This window comes from Ictidomys tridecemlineatus, chromosome 2 (genome assembly GCF_052094955.1).
Source record: "Ictidomys tridecemlineatus isolate mIctTri1 chromosome 2, mIctTri1.hap1, whole genome shotgun sequence".
Taxonomy (NCBI): Eukaryota; Metazoa; Chordata; class Mammalia; order Rodentia; family Sciuridae; genus Ictidomys; species Ictidomys tridecemlineatus.
Window position 1 is genome coordinate 92,483,383 of NC_135478.1, and position 19,745 is coordinate 92,503,127.

At 35.7% G+C, this 19,745-nt stretch overlaps 1 protein-coding gene across 4 annotated transcripts; it reads right to left on the reverse strand.

Moving 5' to 3' along the window:
- Window positions 1-1,818: 1,818 nt before the first annotated feature.
- On the reverse strand, window positions 1,819-19,653 carry Rsrc2 (arginine and serine rich coiled-coil 2). 4 transcript variants are annotated; one of them, XM_078039276.1, is made up of 11 exons: window positions 19,036-19,060; window positions 15,315-15,471; window positions 13,387-13,430; window positions 12,507-12,584; window positions 10,794-11,006; window positions 9,496-9,699; window positions 7,647-7,769; window positions 5,354-5,433; window positions 4,036-4,265; window positions 3,297-3,386; window positions 1,819-2,474 (listed from the first exon to the last, which is right to left on the reverse strand). In XM_078039276.1, exons 4-11 carry the CDS (start codon window positions 12,512-12,514, stop codon window positions 2,295-2,297), a joined length of 1,128 nt encoding a protein of 375 aa, XP_077895402.1. In that variant the 5' UTR covers window positions 12,515-12,584; window positions 13,387-13,430; window positions 15,315-15,471; window positions 19,036-19,060; the 3' UTR covers window positions 1,819-2,294. The 4 variants fall into 4 exon arrangements, with proteins under 4 accessions (XP_077895402.1, XP_013215935.1, XP_005329631.1 ...); XM_013360481.4 differs by having other exon boundaries at window positions 4,036-4,268; window positions 19,036-19,059; XM_005329574.3 differs by lacking the exons at window positions 12,507-12,584; window positions 19,036-19,060 and adding an exon at window positions 19,495-19,653 and having other exon boundaries at window positions 10,794-10,984.
- Window positions 19,654-19,745: the final 92 nt, after the last annotated feature.

Below are 19,745 nucleotides of genomic sequence, written 5' to 3' on the forward strand. Positions count from 1 at the left end.
TTTGCCAGAAGGGGCGGTTCCTGCTGCCTCAGATGCCCGCGTGGGTTGGTCGAGTTCCAGTTGAGCTTGCATGGAGTCCCTGGAGGGTTGCGTGGGTGGCGTTCACATGAGTTCGAAAATAAAGTTCGTTCCTGCTTGAATCTACAAGTGGCTCGAACTTCCGGTTATTTCTGCCCACCCAGGCTGCAGCAGGTGATGGTACTTGGAAAAGAACTCTGTGGCATGTTACCCCTGACCTGCATCCTCAGGCCTTGGTGAGACAGGGATTGTCTCAAATATTAGCATAGCCCTCTGGTTTGACTCACCTAGCCACTTGTTTGAAATGTCTCCTGTGCAGCAATTTACATCCTTGTTGTACTCAAACACAAAATCCAACATCAAGGAGCACAAGGCTTTGGAAGTGAAAACTACATTAGCCAGGAGACAAGTGTTAAGGTTTAAGGAAATCCAAAATCATAAATGGCTCCCACTATGGATCTATTTCTAAACTTTAGTAAAGCAGTTAGCTCCTTTATCCAGAGCTCCAATAATATTTTTTGGTGACGTAATTGTGGAATTTGCCACCACCTGTAAGCCACCCTCAACCTGCACTAATATGTTAGTACTGGTTACATATGGTGTTAAGAACTTCAAATGCATCAGGTCCAGTGGTACACATCTTTAATCCCAGTTATTTGGCAGGTTGATAGTAGTACTCCAAGTTCAAGGTTGGCCTGGATAGTTTGTTTTGAATCAAAAGGACATAGAGCTCAGTAATAAAGTAGTTCTGGGTTCAATTTCAGTACCACAAAAAACAACTCTTGAAAACCTCTCAATTGAGATGTATAAGGTGCAATATATATATTGGTTTTCCAAAGTATGAAAGAATTCTCATTGCTGACTTTTGTGTTTTGCATGTTATACTAATCATTTCACTGTTTATACATTTGGCTAACACCTGAGGCCTTACACATTCTAAGCACCACTGAAGTGTGCTCCTAGGCCAGACATGAACTGAAGTAACTGAAAAATATATTTATTGATGACTCCCCAAAGAAAGATCTTTGGTGTCATTTATTCAGAAAGCTGTTCGGTAATTAAAGCTCAAAAAAACTCCATTTCTCCACAGAATTATTATGCTGAGAAGAGTTAAGACTTTACAAAAATACCCAGAGACGTTATAAAATAAAAATATGAAAGGATGGCTCAATGGGGAGCCTGTAGTTAGCATGCTGAAACTCCAATCCAATCCTCAGTGTCAAAAATTTAATGTGTCTCATTCTTATAAAGCAGTCTTCCTTGTTGTACTGGACTATTTGATACACTATGAAGTTTTCCAAAGAATTTTAACTAAGTATGTCAAAATTTTATTATTTTGTTGTAATGAAAGTGAATTAACTACCAATGTTTCCCCCTCATCCCCAAATTTATGCCCTGTTCAACTGAGCGACAAAGTTGTCCTCTACTATTTAGACCAGTTTATGCTGGAAAAGACTTCAAAGGGCATACAAATTACTTGTTATAAGGCACTTTATTAAAATAAAAGTGCTTACATCCCTTTAATGCATTATTCTATTTCCTGAATAACATGGAATATTTAACAAATACTGTACACCAATTTTGTCCTTTATAGTAGTAGGAAAAAACAGTATTTTAATAAATTTGTTTGTTCCTCTTCCCTTTACATTTTTTTTAACTCACCATGGTATTGCCTATAGCATATAGTTATTTTTGTTTATAAAAAGGAATTTCTAGCCAGTGTTTTCTAATAGCAATCGCAAAATGCTACAGAAACCGTATACTCAAACAAGAATACCAGGTAATTTAAATTAACACCAGTTTTGAGAAAACCATTTTTATTATTATCATCACCACCCAGCTTATTTGCTGGATTATGTACCAAATGGTCAGATCTTCTAAAGAACATCTACATAACATTTCTTTCATGTTTCAAGAGATGAAAATAACTGTACAAGGTTAAGTACAAAAGTACACAAGACAGCGGACACGAAAAAATCTACGTATGAGATTTTTATCCCACCTGCAGCTTTAATATATTTTTGAAAAGTAGAATTCATGAACTAAAAAATATTGTCTTTCTATAGTCCTGTCAAGTTTAATGGAAGTGGGTTTAACCTGATTACAACACTAACACCAGTATCACTGATCTGATATTTACAAAAATCGTATTTTTCAATAAATTAAAGTCAATGCAACACCCATGCAAGCTAGAATGCTAGCTGTTTGGTGAACAAGGACCTGACATCAGAACAAGAAGTCTATAAAGTCCCAAACTTTAAAAGTGTGATCTTTTTTCAAACTGCATCCATTCCTCGCATTGAAGATGTAAAACCCAAACCCATTCCTCTTTGTGTGTGGGTCTGTGATCTTGCCATTTCATACTGAGCATCTAGATTTCTAAATACTTCTTCCTGTTGCTTCAAAGTCTTGTAACTTTCTTCATCAACAGAGCTACATCCAGCTTCATCTTCACTCTAAATAGCAGACAAAATATTAAAATGCATTTTGATGAAAATAAGAGATGATTCTCACTTGATGTGACTGTTAACTTGTATTTTCAAAATACAGTATTTGACCTCATTTGGCTTCCATCCATCCATTAATCACCCATATAGTACAAGACAATGTTCTTTCTAAAGAACATTGGGATCCAACAATTTTAAACTGTGGAAAAAGACAAAACAACAACAAAAAACAACACATAAAAGGAGTTGGGTATGGCTCAGTGCTACAGTGGATTTCAGTTCAGTCCCTAGTACCATTAAAAAAAAAAAACAAACATCAAAATACATTTGACAGTGTATAAACACTACAGAGGAGTATCAATCAGGGCTATGAAAACTCAAAGGGGTGGTATTGCTTGTTAGTTTTTAAAAGGGTGGAAGGAAAGTATAATAACCTAATAACCTCAATTTCCTAAAACTTAACATACAAAACTTTCAGGGCTAGGGTTGTGGTTCAGTGGTAGAACACCTGTCTAGTACGTGCAAAGTGCTGGGTTTGATCCTGAGGACCACACAGAATTATTAAAAAAAACAAAACAAAAAACAAAAAACAAAACCCTGTCCCTGCCAAAATAGGTTTAATGTGAATCTTTTTTTTTTGAGTACCGGGGATTGAACTCAGGGACACTCCACCACTGAGCCAATCCCCAGCCCTATTTTGTATTTTATTTACAAACAGGGTCTCACTGAATTGCTTAGGGCCTCACCATTGCTGAGGCTGGCTTTGAACTCCAGATCCTATCGACTCAGCCTCCGGGCTTAATGTGAATCTTAATACAAAGTATAACTCACCTTAATACCCATTAATTTCCTAAATTTGACGTTTTGGTCCTTGTTTCCAAAGTTCAATTTCTCCCATATTTCAGCAGACTGGGATTTGTCCTGTTAAGAAACACTACATTTTAGAATGTGGAAAATATAAATACCTTTTATTAGGATATTAACACTCTCAGCAACACAATTTTATTTTTTAGCAACATAATTTTAAAAGAGCAGCATTTACGGCTTTCTGTTAATGGATCTATAATGATATTAAGATTATCTTATGGAGTAATGAAGCAAGTCAGGTGCAGTGACACAGGATAGCAAAGCCAAGTGCTATGCAAATCAGTGAGACCCTGTCTTTAAATAAAATACAAATACGGCTCGGGATATGGCTCAGTAGTTGAGTGTTCCCGAGACCAAAATTATAAACTTTTTAAGATAGGGTCTGGCAAATTCGCCAAACTTTTGATACCACTGCCTTAGACTCCCAAGTAGCCAGAATTACAGTTACAGGCATGTGACACTGTGCTTGGCATTAATGGAATACCTAAACCAAGTAGCAGTTTTTTCCCTTTATAAATGTTATGGTAGTAACTGATTCTTTCTGAAAGATTTTAAGTTCAATCATTCATGTTTTCTGCCTCAAATTAGACTACTACAAACATTCTCAGAGAGAAATGCTCAAACTTGCATTTTTCATCAGAAATTTGATTCTCCAATTAATTGCTAACTAGGGATAAATAATAAAGAGTTTGGGAGGGCTTACCCCTTCCTTTTTGCCTTGCCAAAGCATCTTCCTTTTTTTCTCTTGTTCAGCAAATTTCATTGGATTCACAGCTGCTGGGTTGTAGTAGCTAGGTACAGCTATTCCGGTCTCAGCCAAGGCTTTAGCCTGCAGGGCTGCCATTTGAGCTGCCATAGCTATCTGAGGAGTTACTTGTGTTCCTGATGCCAACAGGGCAGCAACATTAAGAACAGAACCACCTGTGGCTGCAGCTGCTGAAGAGGATATAAGTATGAGTTTTCAAAGACAAATTTTATAATTTACATCAATACATTTACATGAAAAAAAAATCCTTAAATTTATGAAAATGGCAGGGTTATTTCCAACAAATACACGGAAAAGTTTACCTTATATAAATCATTATCATTTCAGTGTGTTCACCAATGCTTCTGTATTTCCCTAATATGTAGTTACACATCAAACATTTCTCAGAGGATGAAAAGAATTATACAAACTGGAGGAAGGTATGATTTCAATGGAAATTAACTACGGCACTTACAACTATAATTAAAATGTATTTAATAATTGTATGGTCACGTTTTCTGAAGTATTTTTATAGCTATCTCATTTGAAACAAATAACATTAAAGAGGTATTAAACATATCTAACCAATACTAAGGCCATGTCCTAAAAATGTTATATACCAAGCCAAGTAATTCCACGTGATAAGTCTTTTTGGAACAGCAAGACCCTTCTAATCCCTCATTTTTGTCAGTCCAGAGTATAGAGACTTGAAAAGTTCTTAAATTACTAACATTGCAGGAACTCAGTTATGAAAGTCTTAATTATTTTATTAGAAACAAAATGGCAGTACATACAATTTTGGAGTATTTAAAAAAGCACCACTCTTTACTAGGAATGTCAAAATAAAACATCTTCTAGACTCAATTTCATAAATATAAACAGTAAATTCTGATAAACTTCATTCTCAAGAACCTTTTATGCCAGGTGTAAAACATAATATATATCTACCTTCTTAAATACACTGCATTCTCAAACTCACAATAGAAGACATTTGTAGGGCTAAGTGAATAAGATTAGTCATTATTCACTTTTCAAATTATCTAAATGGACAAAATGAAAATATATATGCATAAAGGGACTAGGCATGTAGTTTACTGGTAGAGCTAATGATTAGAGTCAAGTAACCTCATAAAGAACTTATTAGGTGGCAAAACACTAAAAATGTTTACAGTGTATTGATGGGTATTTTAGGGAATCACAGTTGATTTTTTTTCCTATTAGTTTAAAACATATACACAAAGGTTAAGCCTATATATGTATAATGAAAAAAAATTACCTGCAGCTATTTCTTGTTGTTTTTGTTTTTCAACCATTTCCTTTTCTCGTTGTTCTTGTAATTTCTTTGCCCTTTCCAATCTGTCAAAAAAAAAAACAATTAAATTTAAACAGTTAATATAAATTCACTATGTACCTTTATATATGTACAAAGACAAAATACTTGATAAACTTTAAATTGAGCCAATTATTCAATACCCTCTTCCAATCAAAAGAACATTTCAATGCTGTTTGCTTTTTTATGACATAGGGTCTGACTATGCTGCCCAGGCTGGCCCTGCAACTCGTAGGCTCAAATAATCCTCCTTGCCTTAACTTCCTGAGTAGGCAGAATTGCTGGCACGTGCTTTACAATACTGTTTATGAACACTTTTGAATTGAATGAAGTGTCAAAAACTAGAAATTTAATATGCATTTCACACTAAAGAAATGGTTAAAATTTTAAAATTCTTCAATCTTTGACAGGGCTGACAACTACAGTAAAGATAAAATGCTATGATAGAATGCCAACCCAATTCATTCTAACAATGCTCTTTATTTCTAAATACTTTGTTATAGTCTTTACCTAAATAAAAATTTAAAAAGCTATAAGTAAAAGGGCAAGCAAACCCTGCTAAGTTATTTATTGTAACTTAATAAAAGGGGGGTGGGTAGTGGCTGCATTCGGAAATTACTTTTAGCAGGTGAAGAAATTTGTCATTGGCAAAGGCACAGGCAATATAAATTCATTAAAAAAAATTAATTCTACTTCACACTGAAATTATGAATATGTGCAAATTTATTTATTATACAGCAAAGGAGTAACATTATCTTCATGATCAGTTCCTGAAAGAGAAACCCTTTGTGTCAGAAGGATTCTTCAATTTACCAATAATAAATTAATGCCACTCTTCCTCTTTAACGTGGCATAAACAGGCATGGATTGGGAAAAAGGTATTTTTTTGGGGGATGGACACATGGCTAATAAAAAACAACGATAGTCAATTGTTATATTCTTTAACAACTGTTGAAATTTATAAAAAAGAAAGTTTATGATATATAAGCATTCTTTTTTACTGAGCACATATGTGTGAAACACAGTCGAAGACTTTTTTTTTGTCCACGAGAGTAATAAGAGCTTCTGATGTGGCTTAACAAGAAAATGTAGTTGGTCAAAGGTAAGAAAAATATTTCCAAAACAACTTTAAAATTACCCAGAGGATTTAATGTGAATTTGTCATACCTGAAAGACCACTAAGTGGCTAAATCAAAAAGTTTTAGATACTAGTAATAGCTTTACTTCAGTAAATCCAAAAATGAAAAGTGCAACATATTTATGGTATAGGTGTAAATTAAAGAGTCAAAATTAGGGCTTAGAAAATACTTTGTCAAAGTTAATGAACCAATTATCATAAATTAGTTTAGATTTTAGAGTAAATCATTTCCTAATAATGTTGGTTTTAGTTTCAGAAAGAAAATATGAGTAGTATTGGTTCTATCAAAATGCTATTGCAGGTCTGGAATTAACACCATTCACTGAGATAAATGGAATGAAGAAGGGGTGAGCTCACACCTTTGCTGCTGCTCTTCAGCTGGAGTTCTGCCAGGCTGGGTTCACAGGGCAGCAGCACATCAGGTTACATTGTGATAACTGTATTTTTATAATGAGGAAAAAAAAAAACAAAGGGGGGGAACCAAATCCAAAGAACTTAATTTTCAGAATTTTTGAAAACGGAAAACGTGTTTGGAGTTTATTTCACTTGCCTCATTTGAGGCAGTTCTTTGGAGCATTTTGCAGATTTCAGGCAGCGTTGTTGTGTGTGGTTCCCTCTTCTTTGAAACAGTAGAAAATTTAAGAAATACAATGTTCTCCCTATGTTACAAGATAATAAATTAGCTTATAATGTATATGTATTATTTGCTACAACCTTAAGAAAGCTATTGAAAGAATTCTTTGTTTTAAGAAAAACCGCCAAGTAAAGGTAAAACCATATTAGATGTAAAACAACCCTTGAAGATGACATAAGGCTCAAAAAAAAAAAAAAAAAGACTCAAATGCAAACAGTGGTTTGACTAGATTTCTTGGAAAAAAATAACCAGTTAATCATGAAGACAAAAAAACATGAATGGCTTCAGACATCTCAACCCTCCTAGTTGCACAAGCAAGCAAACGTCTAAGGTGAGAATTAAAAACTTAATTCACAAATTATGATTAATTTACCCGAATTATACTGACTTAAAGACTCATTTTGTCCACACAATTTGGCATCTACTTAAACGTAGAAAGGGAAAAACAAATTAAAATACATACATACCTCCTAGCTAAAGCTTCTTGTGCATCCATTGCTGTATTTCTGCCTCTGAAGGGAGGTGGACTGGGAGTCCGGCTTAAACTTCTGCTAAATCTTCTTGGTTTTTCAATTCTCTTCTTTCTATCTCTATAATAAATGCCATTTTACAAGTCTTATGTTAATTAATTGTTTAAAAAATTGTTTACATGGTAAAATGACAGTCAATGATACACAGGGTGTAATGGTGAATGTTTCTAATCCGAGTAACGTGGGAGGCTGAAGCAGGAGGACCTTGAGTTCAAAGCCATCCTCAACAACCCTAAGCAACTAAGTGAGACCCTGTCTCTTAAGTTTCTTATTTATATTGCCCATTTATTTAACTTCCTTATTTTAGATGGACACACTGGCAACTCATCAGCCATTTCTATTCCCCCCCCCCCCCCAGCACTAGGGACTGAAACCAGGCCCTTGCACGTGCCAGGCAATCATTTTACCACTAAGTCACACCCTAGCCTGTTCATTTTTTGAGACAGGGTCTCAAGTTTCTCAGGCAGGTCGGAAACCTGTGATCCTGTCTCTGGAGTAGCCAGGACTACAGGCTGGCATCACAGCACAGAGATTATACCAACTAAGGCTGCAAAGAGTAACCTTATAATTATTCACAACATAGGTCAATATGTACACAACTGGAAATGAAAGGCCAAATATTTGCAAATCTTATTTTACTGGGGATTGAACCCAGGAGCATTCTATCTCTGAGCTATTTCTCCAGCTCTGTCCCCACCTTAAAAATTTTTTATTATGGACCAGGATCCTACTTTCTGAGACTGGCCTCCAAGTTAGAACCCTCCTGCCACAGCCTCCCAAGTAGCTGGGACTATAGGTGTGTGCCACTGTGCCAGGCTCTATTATAGTAAACTACAATTAATTTGAGGATGTTTTTAGAAAATCAGTTATCACTAAAAGAATTACCGAAATTAAAGTCCTAAACTGCCCAAAAAGTGATTAAAAGATTACCTCAGCTACCTTTGACTCATTGTCAGTATTAAAGTTCAAATTAGTATATGACAGACTAAAAACAACCGAGTAAAAACTGACACTCATTTGATAAAAGTTCAAACAAGCGGATAACAAAAAATCTAAACATAGGTCTATCTTTACCTACATTTCAATTGTATTTCTTCAATAAATCAAAAGCATTACTATGAATACTGGTAAGTTAGCATACATATTATGTTAATTATAGCATTTAAATGAAAATTCTATTAAGAATATTATTAAAATTTCCTCCTGTCCTACTAATTACACTGCCAACTAATGATCCTTCGCCATTTCTTATACCCCATGTACTGGGAATTGAACCTAAGGATACTCTACCACTGGTATGTCTCATCCCTTTTCATTACTCACTCTAGCACTTAGTATAATTTTGGACTTCTTGGGCAAGTTACTTAACCTCTGTAACCTGAATGAACTTAACTCACGATTTTTTTTATACCTGCCTATCAGATATACACTGATGTAATGAGACTGAAAATGCTAAGTATTTAGATGTGCGTGTGTAATTTAAATATTTATTTTGTAGTTGTAGTTGGACATTCCTTTATTTCACTTATTTACCTTTATGTGGTGCTGAGGATTGAACCCAGGGTCTCATACATGAGAGGTGAGTGCTCTACTGCTGAGCCATAACCCCAGACCCTTGCATGCACCATATTGCTAGGCCCTAGATTTTTTTTTTTTATTAGTGAGGTTATGAGTAGAACAATTCTACCTTAATCTGTAAATAAAACTGGTTGAGTATTAACATTCTTGGGTTGTCACACACACCCTATGAGGTGTCTACCAGATTTTATTCAGAATGAGTACCTACCGACTTCTACTCCGTGTCCTACTCCTGCTTCTAGTCCTATGCCTGTGTCTTGATCTTGAGCGGGAACGAGATCTGATCCGCCGTTTTCTTTCCCTGCTTCTGGATCGAGACTTCTTCCTCTCTCTGCTTCTGGATCGTGACTTCTTCCGTTCCCTACTCCTGGATCGAGACTTCTTCCGCTCCCTGCTTCTACTACGATGGCGCCTGAAATTCAAGTATGCAACTTAAAAGAGTTTTCAATTCCATACATTATATTATCTGTAATAATGCAATGAAGACAGGCAATAAACTTTCATTCATTAAAAAAAAAAAAGATTACTGAGGTTTTTGAAGGACTTATAACCTTCATTACTATATGAAGAAGTTTCAATGGGAATGGAAAAGCTATAACATGTCAAAATGTTCAACGCATCCTTTCTCAACTGAATTCTATTTTAAGTTTTAAGCCTGAACTTTACCTACCACAGTATATTTAAAGCTTAAAGATCATATTTAAATCTGGATTAGTCTGGAATCACCACTTACTACCCACAGAAAAAATTCAAATGTACGTTAAACACTAGCTTCTCAAATCCAAAATCTCCAAATTTTAACCATTACCCAGTTTCTAAAAATTCATTTTAGCACTACCAAACATACACACACAAAACTTGAAGAGTGAAGAGTTTGGAACAAACACCTTCTACATCAATGGTGTAAATGGACTCTCTATTGGTCTAAACTATCTAAGTAACTCAACAATATGTTTTCACTGCATAAAAGAAAACTCAGTAAATGGCTGAAGAAAATCTATCCATTAATTGAACATGTTAACAATTTCTCACTCCTTTTATCTTGGACATCACTTGTGGATTTAACATAAAGCAAAGATTAAAATGTTCTAGCTAGGGGCTGGGGATGTGGCTCAAGTGGTAGCTCGCTCGCCTGGCATGCGTGCAGCCCGGGTTCGATCCTCAGCACCACATACAAATAAAGATGTTGTGTCTGTTGAAAACTAAAAAATAAATATTAAAAAATTTTCTCTCTCTCCTATCTAATAAAAAAAATGTTCTAGCTATTAAAGTTAGCAAGAAACAATAAATTTCTAGGGGCTGGGGTTGTGGCTCAGTGGTAGAACACTTTCCTAGCATGTGTGAAGGACTGGGTTTGATCCTCAGCAAAACATAAAAGTAAATAAAGATACTGTACGTTATCTACAACTAAAATAAATTTTTTTCCCTAGTAACAAGTTACTGAGAAAATTTACCTAACTTAAAGCGAAACATAAAGTGCTTATGGATAATACCAAAACTACTTACCTTTCACGGGACCTAGATCTCGAGTGACTTCTGCCTCGTGATGATTTTCTTTCTTTGCGTTTGTGTCTGTCCTCACCATTTTCAGAGGAATTTAGTCGCTCTCTTCCTTTATCAGAAGAATGTTCTTTGTCATTATGTTCCTCAGACTTATGTTTCTTAGAAGATTTATCTTTGGATTCATGTCTTCTTGCCTGTTTTAAGAAGAAGTTGGTTCTTTCAGGAAAATAGTGCAACAAAAAGAGTTAGTATGGGTATCAGTAGACAAAAATGTTGTGATGCAACATTAGTAACCTTAGGAGTGTGTGGCAAATAAAAAATGATCTAGTTTCACATCACCCAAATGTTGCAGATTTAATTACTAATTTTTAAAATAAACACAAAATACAATTTCCCCCCAAGATATATTTATACCACAAGAAAACAATGATATTTGAAACTGAAATATCAGAAAACCATTACACCAGATATAGAGGAATCCCTAACATTTGTTTAAAAAAAAAAAAAAATACAGACCATATCTATACATCAATCTCAAAATACAGAGAATACTAAGTTTAAAGAATAAACAATAAGGACAAAAAGAAATGCACTAGAAAATGCATTTCAAATGGAAAGCTAAGTATAATTAATTTTAATAAACATTAATTTTGTACGATTTCAAATTACAGTTATGTGTCCCTTTCATACCTATTTTGCAAGTCACATTGTCTCTAAAATTAGTTTTTGTATTCTCCCAATGTCTTAACTGTGAATCAGCAATTTATCTTGCAAATTCCAATAGGTTTAGAGTTCTATTACATCTCGTGTACCTGCAGTACAAAATGCCAACTGTACCTGTTTTAATTTTTAAAAACTCAAACTAAGAGTAAACAGTTAATCCCTATGCCATCATACAACACATTATCCCCCTGTATTTTGATTAAAATCAAGACTTAAATACATACGCATTCAGAATCAGCTAAAATTAAAAGTGTATTGATCAATTCTCCTATTTTATTGCACAAATACCAAAGTAGGAAGTGCTAAACATTTTCCCACACTGATTTATCAAACCCATCTTGTAGTTAAATGTTAAAATTCCAAGGATTCTATTGTCACTAAATTTTAAATCTGAAAAGAAACACATATCCTCTAATTTCATCCTCTTACATTATGTGTAACTAATCTCTAAAGTCACAAGGCTAAACAGTAGTTAAACAGGACCTGGAACCCAGTTCATCTGATGCCCAGGCCACCACTTCTCCACCAAAATACATTATTTGTTTCCCAAAACAGACCATAGTATATTTCTTTTCACTTGAGATTAATTTTTGTTAAAAATATAAAAAAATAAAAAAACTTCGCCAATCATTTTGGAACATGCATGATGATACGTTTGAAAATGATCATAGTGATTTTCTACTTGGCAGAAAAATAAGAGACCTGGAGACATAAGTTTAATATTAGTTTCATTGCCAGTTCTCTGTGATATGACCTTACAAAAGAAAATTTCCTCGATTTTGCCATATAGTGGCACACTGGAAAAGTTTTAAATGGTTAAATTTCCAAAAGTTTTAGTTTATTTCAAACCAGTTTTTCAAACATAACATTTCTAATTAAAAAAAGAAAACAAAACAAAAAACCAAAAAAAAAAAAAAAAAAAAAAAAACATTAAAACCCTTAACTGATTTAAGATATTTAAGGGAAATAGGAGTTTGAATGACTAATAGTTACCTTATCATGAAGTAGGCTTATTATTTTGCTATCTGAGTCTGCAGCGTCTTCAGTTCAGTCTCTTCGCGCATTAGCACGCTGAGTATGATTTATTATAGAAATGTTATCATGTGAGCTAAACAAAATAGTCATTTTCACAAAAACTCTCCTAAATTAAAAATTTAACAGAGCTTCCATTAGGGGAAGAGGTGAAGTCCCTGCCCATATTTTTAGGAGTCCCTTGCCCAGCCCCCATCAGACTCTTCTCCCTTTCTTGTTGCTACATCTGCTCTTCCTTGTTGGCTCATTCCTTGTCTTCTCAGGTGAGCAAGTTAAAACTCCTTTGAAATATAGCCGATGCCTTTTGTTTATCCTCAAGTTTTGTTGTCATTGCCACCTTTTCTACTGTCCCTTACTTACCCCTGCACTTCAAAGTTCAACACTATCAGGGAAATCCATTAAGTCTTACAAAAGAAAAGAGAACTCTTGTTACCTACCATGAAGAAAAAGTAGCCCACAGATATCTAGGGTATTGCTACTTAAAGATGACTGCTATTTAAAAATCCTGAGCAGCTGTCAGGCTAAGGAGACTCGGGGACCTCAGATTAATGGAAGCTCTGTGTGACAGACCTAAAAAAACCAATTATATTCTTCATATGAAATTTTATTGTGAATATATTCACAATATAATAAAATTAAGTTTTTGAAGGCACTTTTCATATAAACAACTATCTTCTTGAAAAAGGATGAATCCAAATCATGCTTATTTTATAACCCAATTAACCTTTTAAATTTCAAGTTTGGGTACTTACCTTAACAATGTAATATAGTCACACAAACATTTCTACCAGATACTTTACAAGTATTTTAAAGTACCTATTCACTACAAAGTGTTAATTACCTCTTTGCTTCTGCTCCGGCTCCTGTGTTTTCTTCCTTCATTATCTGTGAACACAAACAATAATTCAACATAAACACAAATTTCAATGCTGTTATCAAAAGTAATTTCCATGGGCTAGGGATGTGGCTCAGTGGTAGAGTGCTGTCTAGCACATGAGAGTCCCTGAATTCGATCCTCAGCACTACATACAATAAAAGTTATTGTGTCCAACTACAATTAAAATTCTACCTGTTCCATCTCCAATATCTATACTTTTTATGGCAGGAGAATTATTTATATTAACAATATCAAACAATGTGAATAAAAAAAATTAAGCCAAGGGTACAAACACCATCTTTCATTCACAAATACTTTTGTTTAAAGTGTTGGGGATCAAACCCAGGGCCCAGCATATGTTAGGTCAATGTTCTACCACTAAGCTACATTCCCAGTCCTTGAGATCAGGTCTTGCTAAGTTGCTGAGATGGCCTGGAACTTGTGTTCTCAGCCTCATCCTCAGCTTTGTGAGCAGTCAGGATTACATGTGTATACCACCATACTCCCTTTCAGTCACAAATTCTCCAATATTTCAACAAAATCCTGACTAGTCCATCTTGTTTTCTATAGTACATAGTAAATTTATGAAGTAAACAAAAAAGAAAATAAACAGGTTGGATTATATTTGGTATATTATTGAAGAAGTCTAAAGAATGCTTTATTAGCTTAGAAAAATTTCCATTCAAAAATGATTATGCAGAGAAAAGTGATGGAGGGAGGGAGGAAGTGGAGGGAAAGGAGAAATACTGGGGAATGACTGGCCAGACCATATCATTATATTGTGTGCATGTACAAATATGTGACACCAAATTCCACTATGTATAATTATAATCCACCAGTAAAAAATGTGAGAAAACAGGGCTGGGGTTGTGGCTATAGTGGTATAGCACTTGCCTAGCAAGTGTGAGGCAATGGGTTTGAACCTCAGCACCACATTAATAAATAAAGATATTGTGTCCATCTACAATTTAAAAATATTTTAAAGAAATGCGGGAAAACAAAACGGTTATGATAATACCAGTTTCAAATACACAGACAAAACAATATTTTGTAGATAATTATCTGTGAACAAAAGGGATAAATGACGTAAGATTTGAATCTTACAATCCCCAGCCCTTCTTTTATTTTTATAAACGTTTTTTAAGCTGTCAATAGACCTTTATTTTATCTATTTATATGTGATACAAGAATTGAACCCAGTGCCTCACACATGCTAGGCAAGCACTCTACCACTGATCTATAAACTCAGCCCTCCTTTTTCTTAGACAGTGTCTTGATAAGCAGCTTAAGTTGGCTTCAAACTTCCAACCCCACTATTGAAATTACAGACATATGCCGCCATGCCCAGCTTAGGTGTTAAAAACTTTTATTCTCTCACTTATTAACCTCTTCCTTCAATAGTAATAATACTAATTTCTTTTTCTTTCTTGTTTTTTTTTTTCAAAGTGCTGGCCATCATTTTATCATTGAATTACATATATTTCAACACTAAGTTTTTAAAAATAGTGAAAAAACCCCACACTTTCTCTATCAGTTTAGTTTTATCTTTATAGAAAAATTAATGAATATGGAGTATTTGTAAGCATTAAATACCTTGCTTCAAAAGGATTTTAAAACAGCATTAGATGTAGTTCACTGCCTGTCATAGACAATGCCCTCAGTTCTATTCTTTGCACTGCAAAAACAAATCCAGAAACATTCAAACTCAAATAATACATATTTATTTTGCCAGGTGAAGTGGCAGGTGTCTACAATTCCAGCACCTCAGGAGACTGAGGCCCCAAGCAACTTAAGGAGACCTATCTTAAAATAAAAAATAACCAATATACTTTCATTATCCATTTTCAATTAAAAGAACATTTATTAATTTTACCAACAAATTTATGTCTTACCTGATTTTCGTTTTCTTTCTCTTGACCTTGATCGTGATCTTGAATAATGATGTTTTGAGGCTCTAGGAGAAACAGATACATCTGACTGCTCTTTTTTCTTATCTCTATCTGGGGTTGTCTTTTCTGGGGCTAGTCCATCTCGTTCTGTATCACTAGCCTAAAAGCAAAAAAGAAGATAGTTATCCTTGAGTATTACAAAAAGTAAATTAGAACAGCTTACTTCCAAGTAGCTAAATATATATAGTATCATAACTTGCCTAAACGACTCAAAACAACTATCCAAAGAGAACCATATATATTTAGACTGATGTACCTGTAATTTCTAATCAGAACCACTATCATTATTATTTTTCTGTGCTGGGGATTGAACACAGGGCCTGGCACTGGCTAGGTGAGCACTACTCTTAAGAATGAGCTGTATCTTCAGAGCATTACTTACTCACAGCATAGGGAATACTTCTAAATATCATAAAATAAACAGAATATTAACTTATCTAAGAGAACCCATTCTTAATTTCATTAATTCCCTTTAATGAAAATAGCCCCTTGGCACAGAGTTACAGCAAAACATGGCCTGCCTCTCATCATTTGTGCTCTGGGCTTTGGAAACATTGTTTCTGCTTTGAAACACTTTAGCATGTGCTTTTTCACCAAGCTACATACCCAGACCTTTATATAAACTTTAAAATTAAATCAACCAACCATACACATTCTTTTCCGGAATTTGATTTACCTGAAGGACATTCCTTCATCTATGTATCAGTTTTCTAGTTTATAAAAGGCAATTATCTGACTTTCTCCTAACAGCACTCAGTACAAATTAATCCATGTTTGAGGAAGAAATGAATTAGTTTCCCATTAAAAATTTCTGTGGTTCTGAATTGTTTGATCCCAATTATAATTAAAAAGAATGTCATTAAAAAATTAATTCAAATTGGAGAAATAGGAAAAAAATGTCAAGAACACTAAATTCTGAATGTTCTTTAGACAGCTTTTTATATAAAAGGAGTAGAAGCAGATCCAGCTGTATGTGCAAAATGCATAGTGGTTAAACAAGGTAATATGAAAATAATCAATATAGGGAGTTGACTTAGGATAGGGGTTAACAAACTACTGTCTTATTTCTATAAGCCAAGTCTTATTTCTAAAGCCAAGAATTTTCATTTTTTAAAAAGGGTATAAAAACAAGTAAACAATGTGGCACATTGCCCACAAAGCCAAAAGTATTTACCATCTGGCCCTTAAGAAACTTTACCAACTTCTCACTTAGGACATCAGAAGAAATCTGGATTGGGTAAATAGGGAATCACACAACGATGAAACTTCTTCAAAGATGAGACCAGAAAATGAATATAGAATAAAATGAGGTGTAAAAAGTTGCATTATTTCAACCTGTATTCACCGAGGGTCAAAACTATCAATATAATGCTTCAACCCAACAATAAAAAGATTTTTTTAATTGAAACACATATTATGTATTAAGCCTCTAAATGATACTGTATCTCTTTGCTACCTCTACTGTTTAATAATGCTATACCACAACAATTAAGGATAATACTGATCCTCAATACTTTACATTTTATTTCTGTTCTCATCATTATTCACAAGGACTAGTTTTCAAATTAACTTATTACATGATAAGTACCTGTACAGCCTTTACTTGGTAAATTAAATGCCCCTCAAACCTACACTATAAAGTACATAACATTTACTTTTGTAGATAACAAAGCTGAGAACTGAAAACAACTTTTTCTTCTTCTTCCTTGGGTACTAGGGATTGAACCCAGGGGCGCTCTACCACTGAGCTACATCCCCAGTCCTTTTTTATTTTTCATTTTGAGACAAGGTTTCCCTAAGTTGCTGGGATTACAGGCATGTACCATCACACACATGAAAACAACTTTTTTTTTAAGAGAAATTTTTAAAATATTTTTATTTTATTTTTATTTTTAGTTTTCGGCAGACACAACATCTTTGTATGTGGTTCTGAGGCCTCACGCATGCCAGGGGAGCGTGCTACAGCTTGAGCCACATCCCCAGCCCCAAAACAACTTTTAATAATAGAAAAGACAGTACCTTAGCCCAATTAGTATAAGTTTCCAGCCAAAAGTTAATTTAACTACATACTTAACAGCACAGAAGCCTGACTATAAGAAAACTACCCCGTGATACACAATAACATAAATAGCCATTTGCATCTGTAAAAGTCCAACAGAAAAGCAAATACTATGCCATCATCAAAAAGATATGATAGAGGACTGGGGTTGTGGCTCAGTGGGAGAGCATGTTCGAGGCCCTGGGTTCATCCTCAGTACCACATATAATTAATTAAAAAACAGGGTTAAAAAAAAAAAAAGACATGCTAGGTGGCCACAGCATATGCAGAAGTTTTATTCGAGGATATTTTATAGAAGCATATTGAAGATATCCAGAAAAACTAAAATCAATTGATTATTAAATTATTCTGATGATTTCCAAATTTCATTTCAATTCAAAAATCTATACATGAATACTGACTGCAGCCATTGCCCTGGTGCAGGCCTATGATCCCGGCTTCTTGGGAGATTAAGGCAACTTAGGGAAGCCCTGTTTCAAAATAAAAATAAAATGGCATGGGGTTTGTGTAGCTCAGTGGTAGAATTCTTACCAAGGATACATCAGGCCTTGGGTTAACTCCCAATACCACAAAACTACCCAACAAAACTGAGTTCTACCTTTATTATTGATTGACTCCATCAGAAACACTTGTTTCCTACAATTTAAGACTTGAAAACCCTAGCAGTACTTGTAAAACAAATCTGTCTCCAGTACAAAGGCAAACACTGAATTTAATACTAGGCCACTTCTCCAAGGCATTGTCTTTTTAATCACACGAGGCCCTGCTGAAACAAATGCTTTAAATGATGTTATTTAAAAAAAAATGTTTATTTTATGTATTTATTTTTATGTCGTGCTGAGGACCGAACCCAGGGCCTCACACGTGCTAGGCAAGCGCTCTATCACTGAGCCACAGCCCCTAAATGATATTTTTAAAATACCCAATCCTCCCACCACTTGCACCAAACCAACACTACCTTTTAAGTGTACCAAGAGGCCCCAAACAATACCGAACAGAGCATTAAATCAGTTTACAAGTACTAACTTACCAACTCTTCAAATCCATATAAAAAATTGTTAAGCTCAAACATGCTAGGTGGGGGTGAGAAGGAGAAAAGCGCCCGACCCTACCTAACTCTGAATATGCCAATTAATAAGAGTAAACTTTATGCTTAAGAGTACTACTTATTTTCTAAAATAAAAAGATGTAACCTTTTCGTCAGTAAAAAGGAATGCATAATGCTTACACTTTCCTTTTAACTGGTTCACCAAAAACGAAGCGATCACATACTCCCTCGGCAGTGGGCATCCTATACCCGGGGCAGGCTTAGCGTTCAGAACCGGTGATTTACGATCTGCAGTTCTTACTGGGGTCAACGAAAGGGTCTTAAATTTAGAGAAACACAGCCACTAATACATTGGGATTGTAATGTACATTTTAAACCGATTTTATCACGATCCCTTCGGATTATGTCGGAATCACAGTTCCGAATCCGAGTCGGTGGCATTTTCGCTCTCTCCCCAAGATCATCCCAGCTCCTGGCTGAGGGCAGACCCGGGCGCCGACGGGCGAGCACTAAAAGGAAATGTGCGAGGAATACACCATCCCACCCAACGAACGCACCCCGAGACCAGAGGCGGACTCCTCACACTCCGTCCCCTACACACACCGCCTTTTGGACCTCATACTTTTCAGAGATGACTTCTAATTTCTCTCTCTTCTCCAGCCTCTTCCTGCTCTGCGAATACAAGTTTTCAAGCCCTAAGAAAGCTCAATGTAAACCACCAGGGTATCTAAGCTAAGCTGGGGACATTACCCTAGGCCAAGAGGAACGTCGGACTCGGGAAGAGATAAGGAAAGTTCTGGAAAAAAGGCACTCCCTGCGGCTCCCCACCCCCACCGACGCCGCCCTCCTTCCCCCTCCCGACAGCGGGCAGCCATGATGGCGGGCGCAGAAGAAGGCCGCGGCGCCATTTTGTCCATACACACACGCGCGGGGAACAGCCCTGGAGCCGTTCACGTACTCTTTCGAAACTACAAAAAAAAAAATCCCTGACTTTAAACTCATGAGTTGGTACCTACCGCCATAGTCCAGAACCCGGCCGCTAAGGCGGCACCTTCACTTGCCGCTTTCAACAGTACCGGCCGCCCCGAAGCTTCGCCACAGACTAAAGCGCTCGCGCGAGAGACCCGGATGGCACAAAGGGGATGAGGCCCCCGCGCGTCGCGCAGCTTTCTGGGAGGAAAAGGGGTGGTGATGAGTATCTATAGCAACGAGGCTTTAGGCGGTGATTGGTTGGTTTTTCGAAGGAGGCGCATAAGGCCAGGGAAGG

Excerpts from the sequence above, each read along its gene's own strand:
- Rsrc2 (XM_005329573.5), bottom strand. Across the intron at positions 7,770-9,495 it reads AGGACACGGAGTAGAAGTCG|AGATAGAAAGAAGAGAATTG; the intron begins GTAGGTACTCAT and ends CATTTATTATAG. Across the intron at positions 4,269-5,353 it reads ACAACAAGAAATAGCTGCAG|CAGCTGCAGCCACAGGTGGT; the intron begins GTAATTTTTTTT and ends TATCCTCTTCAG.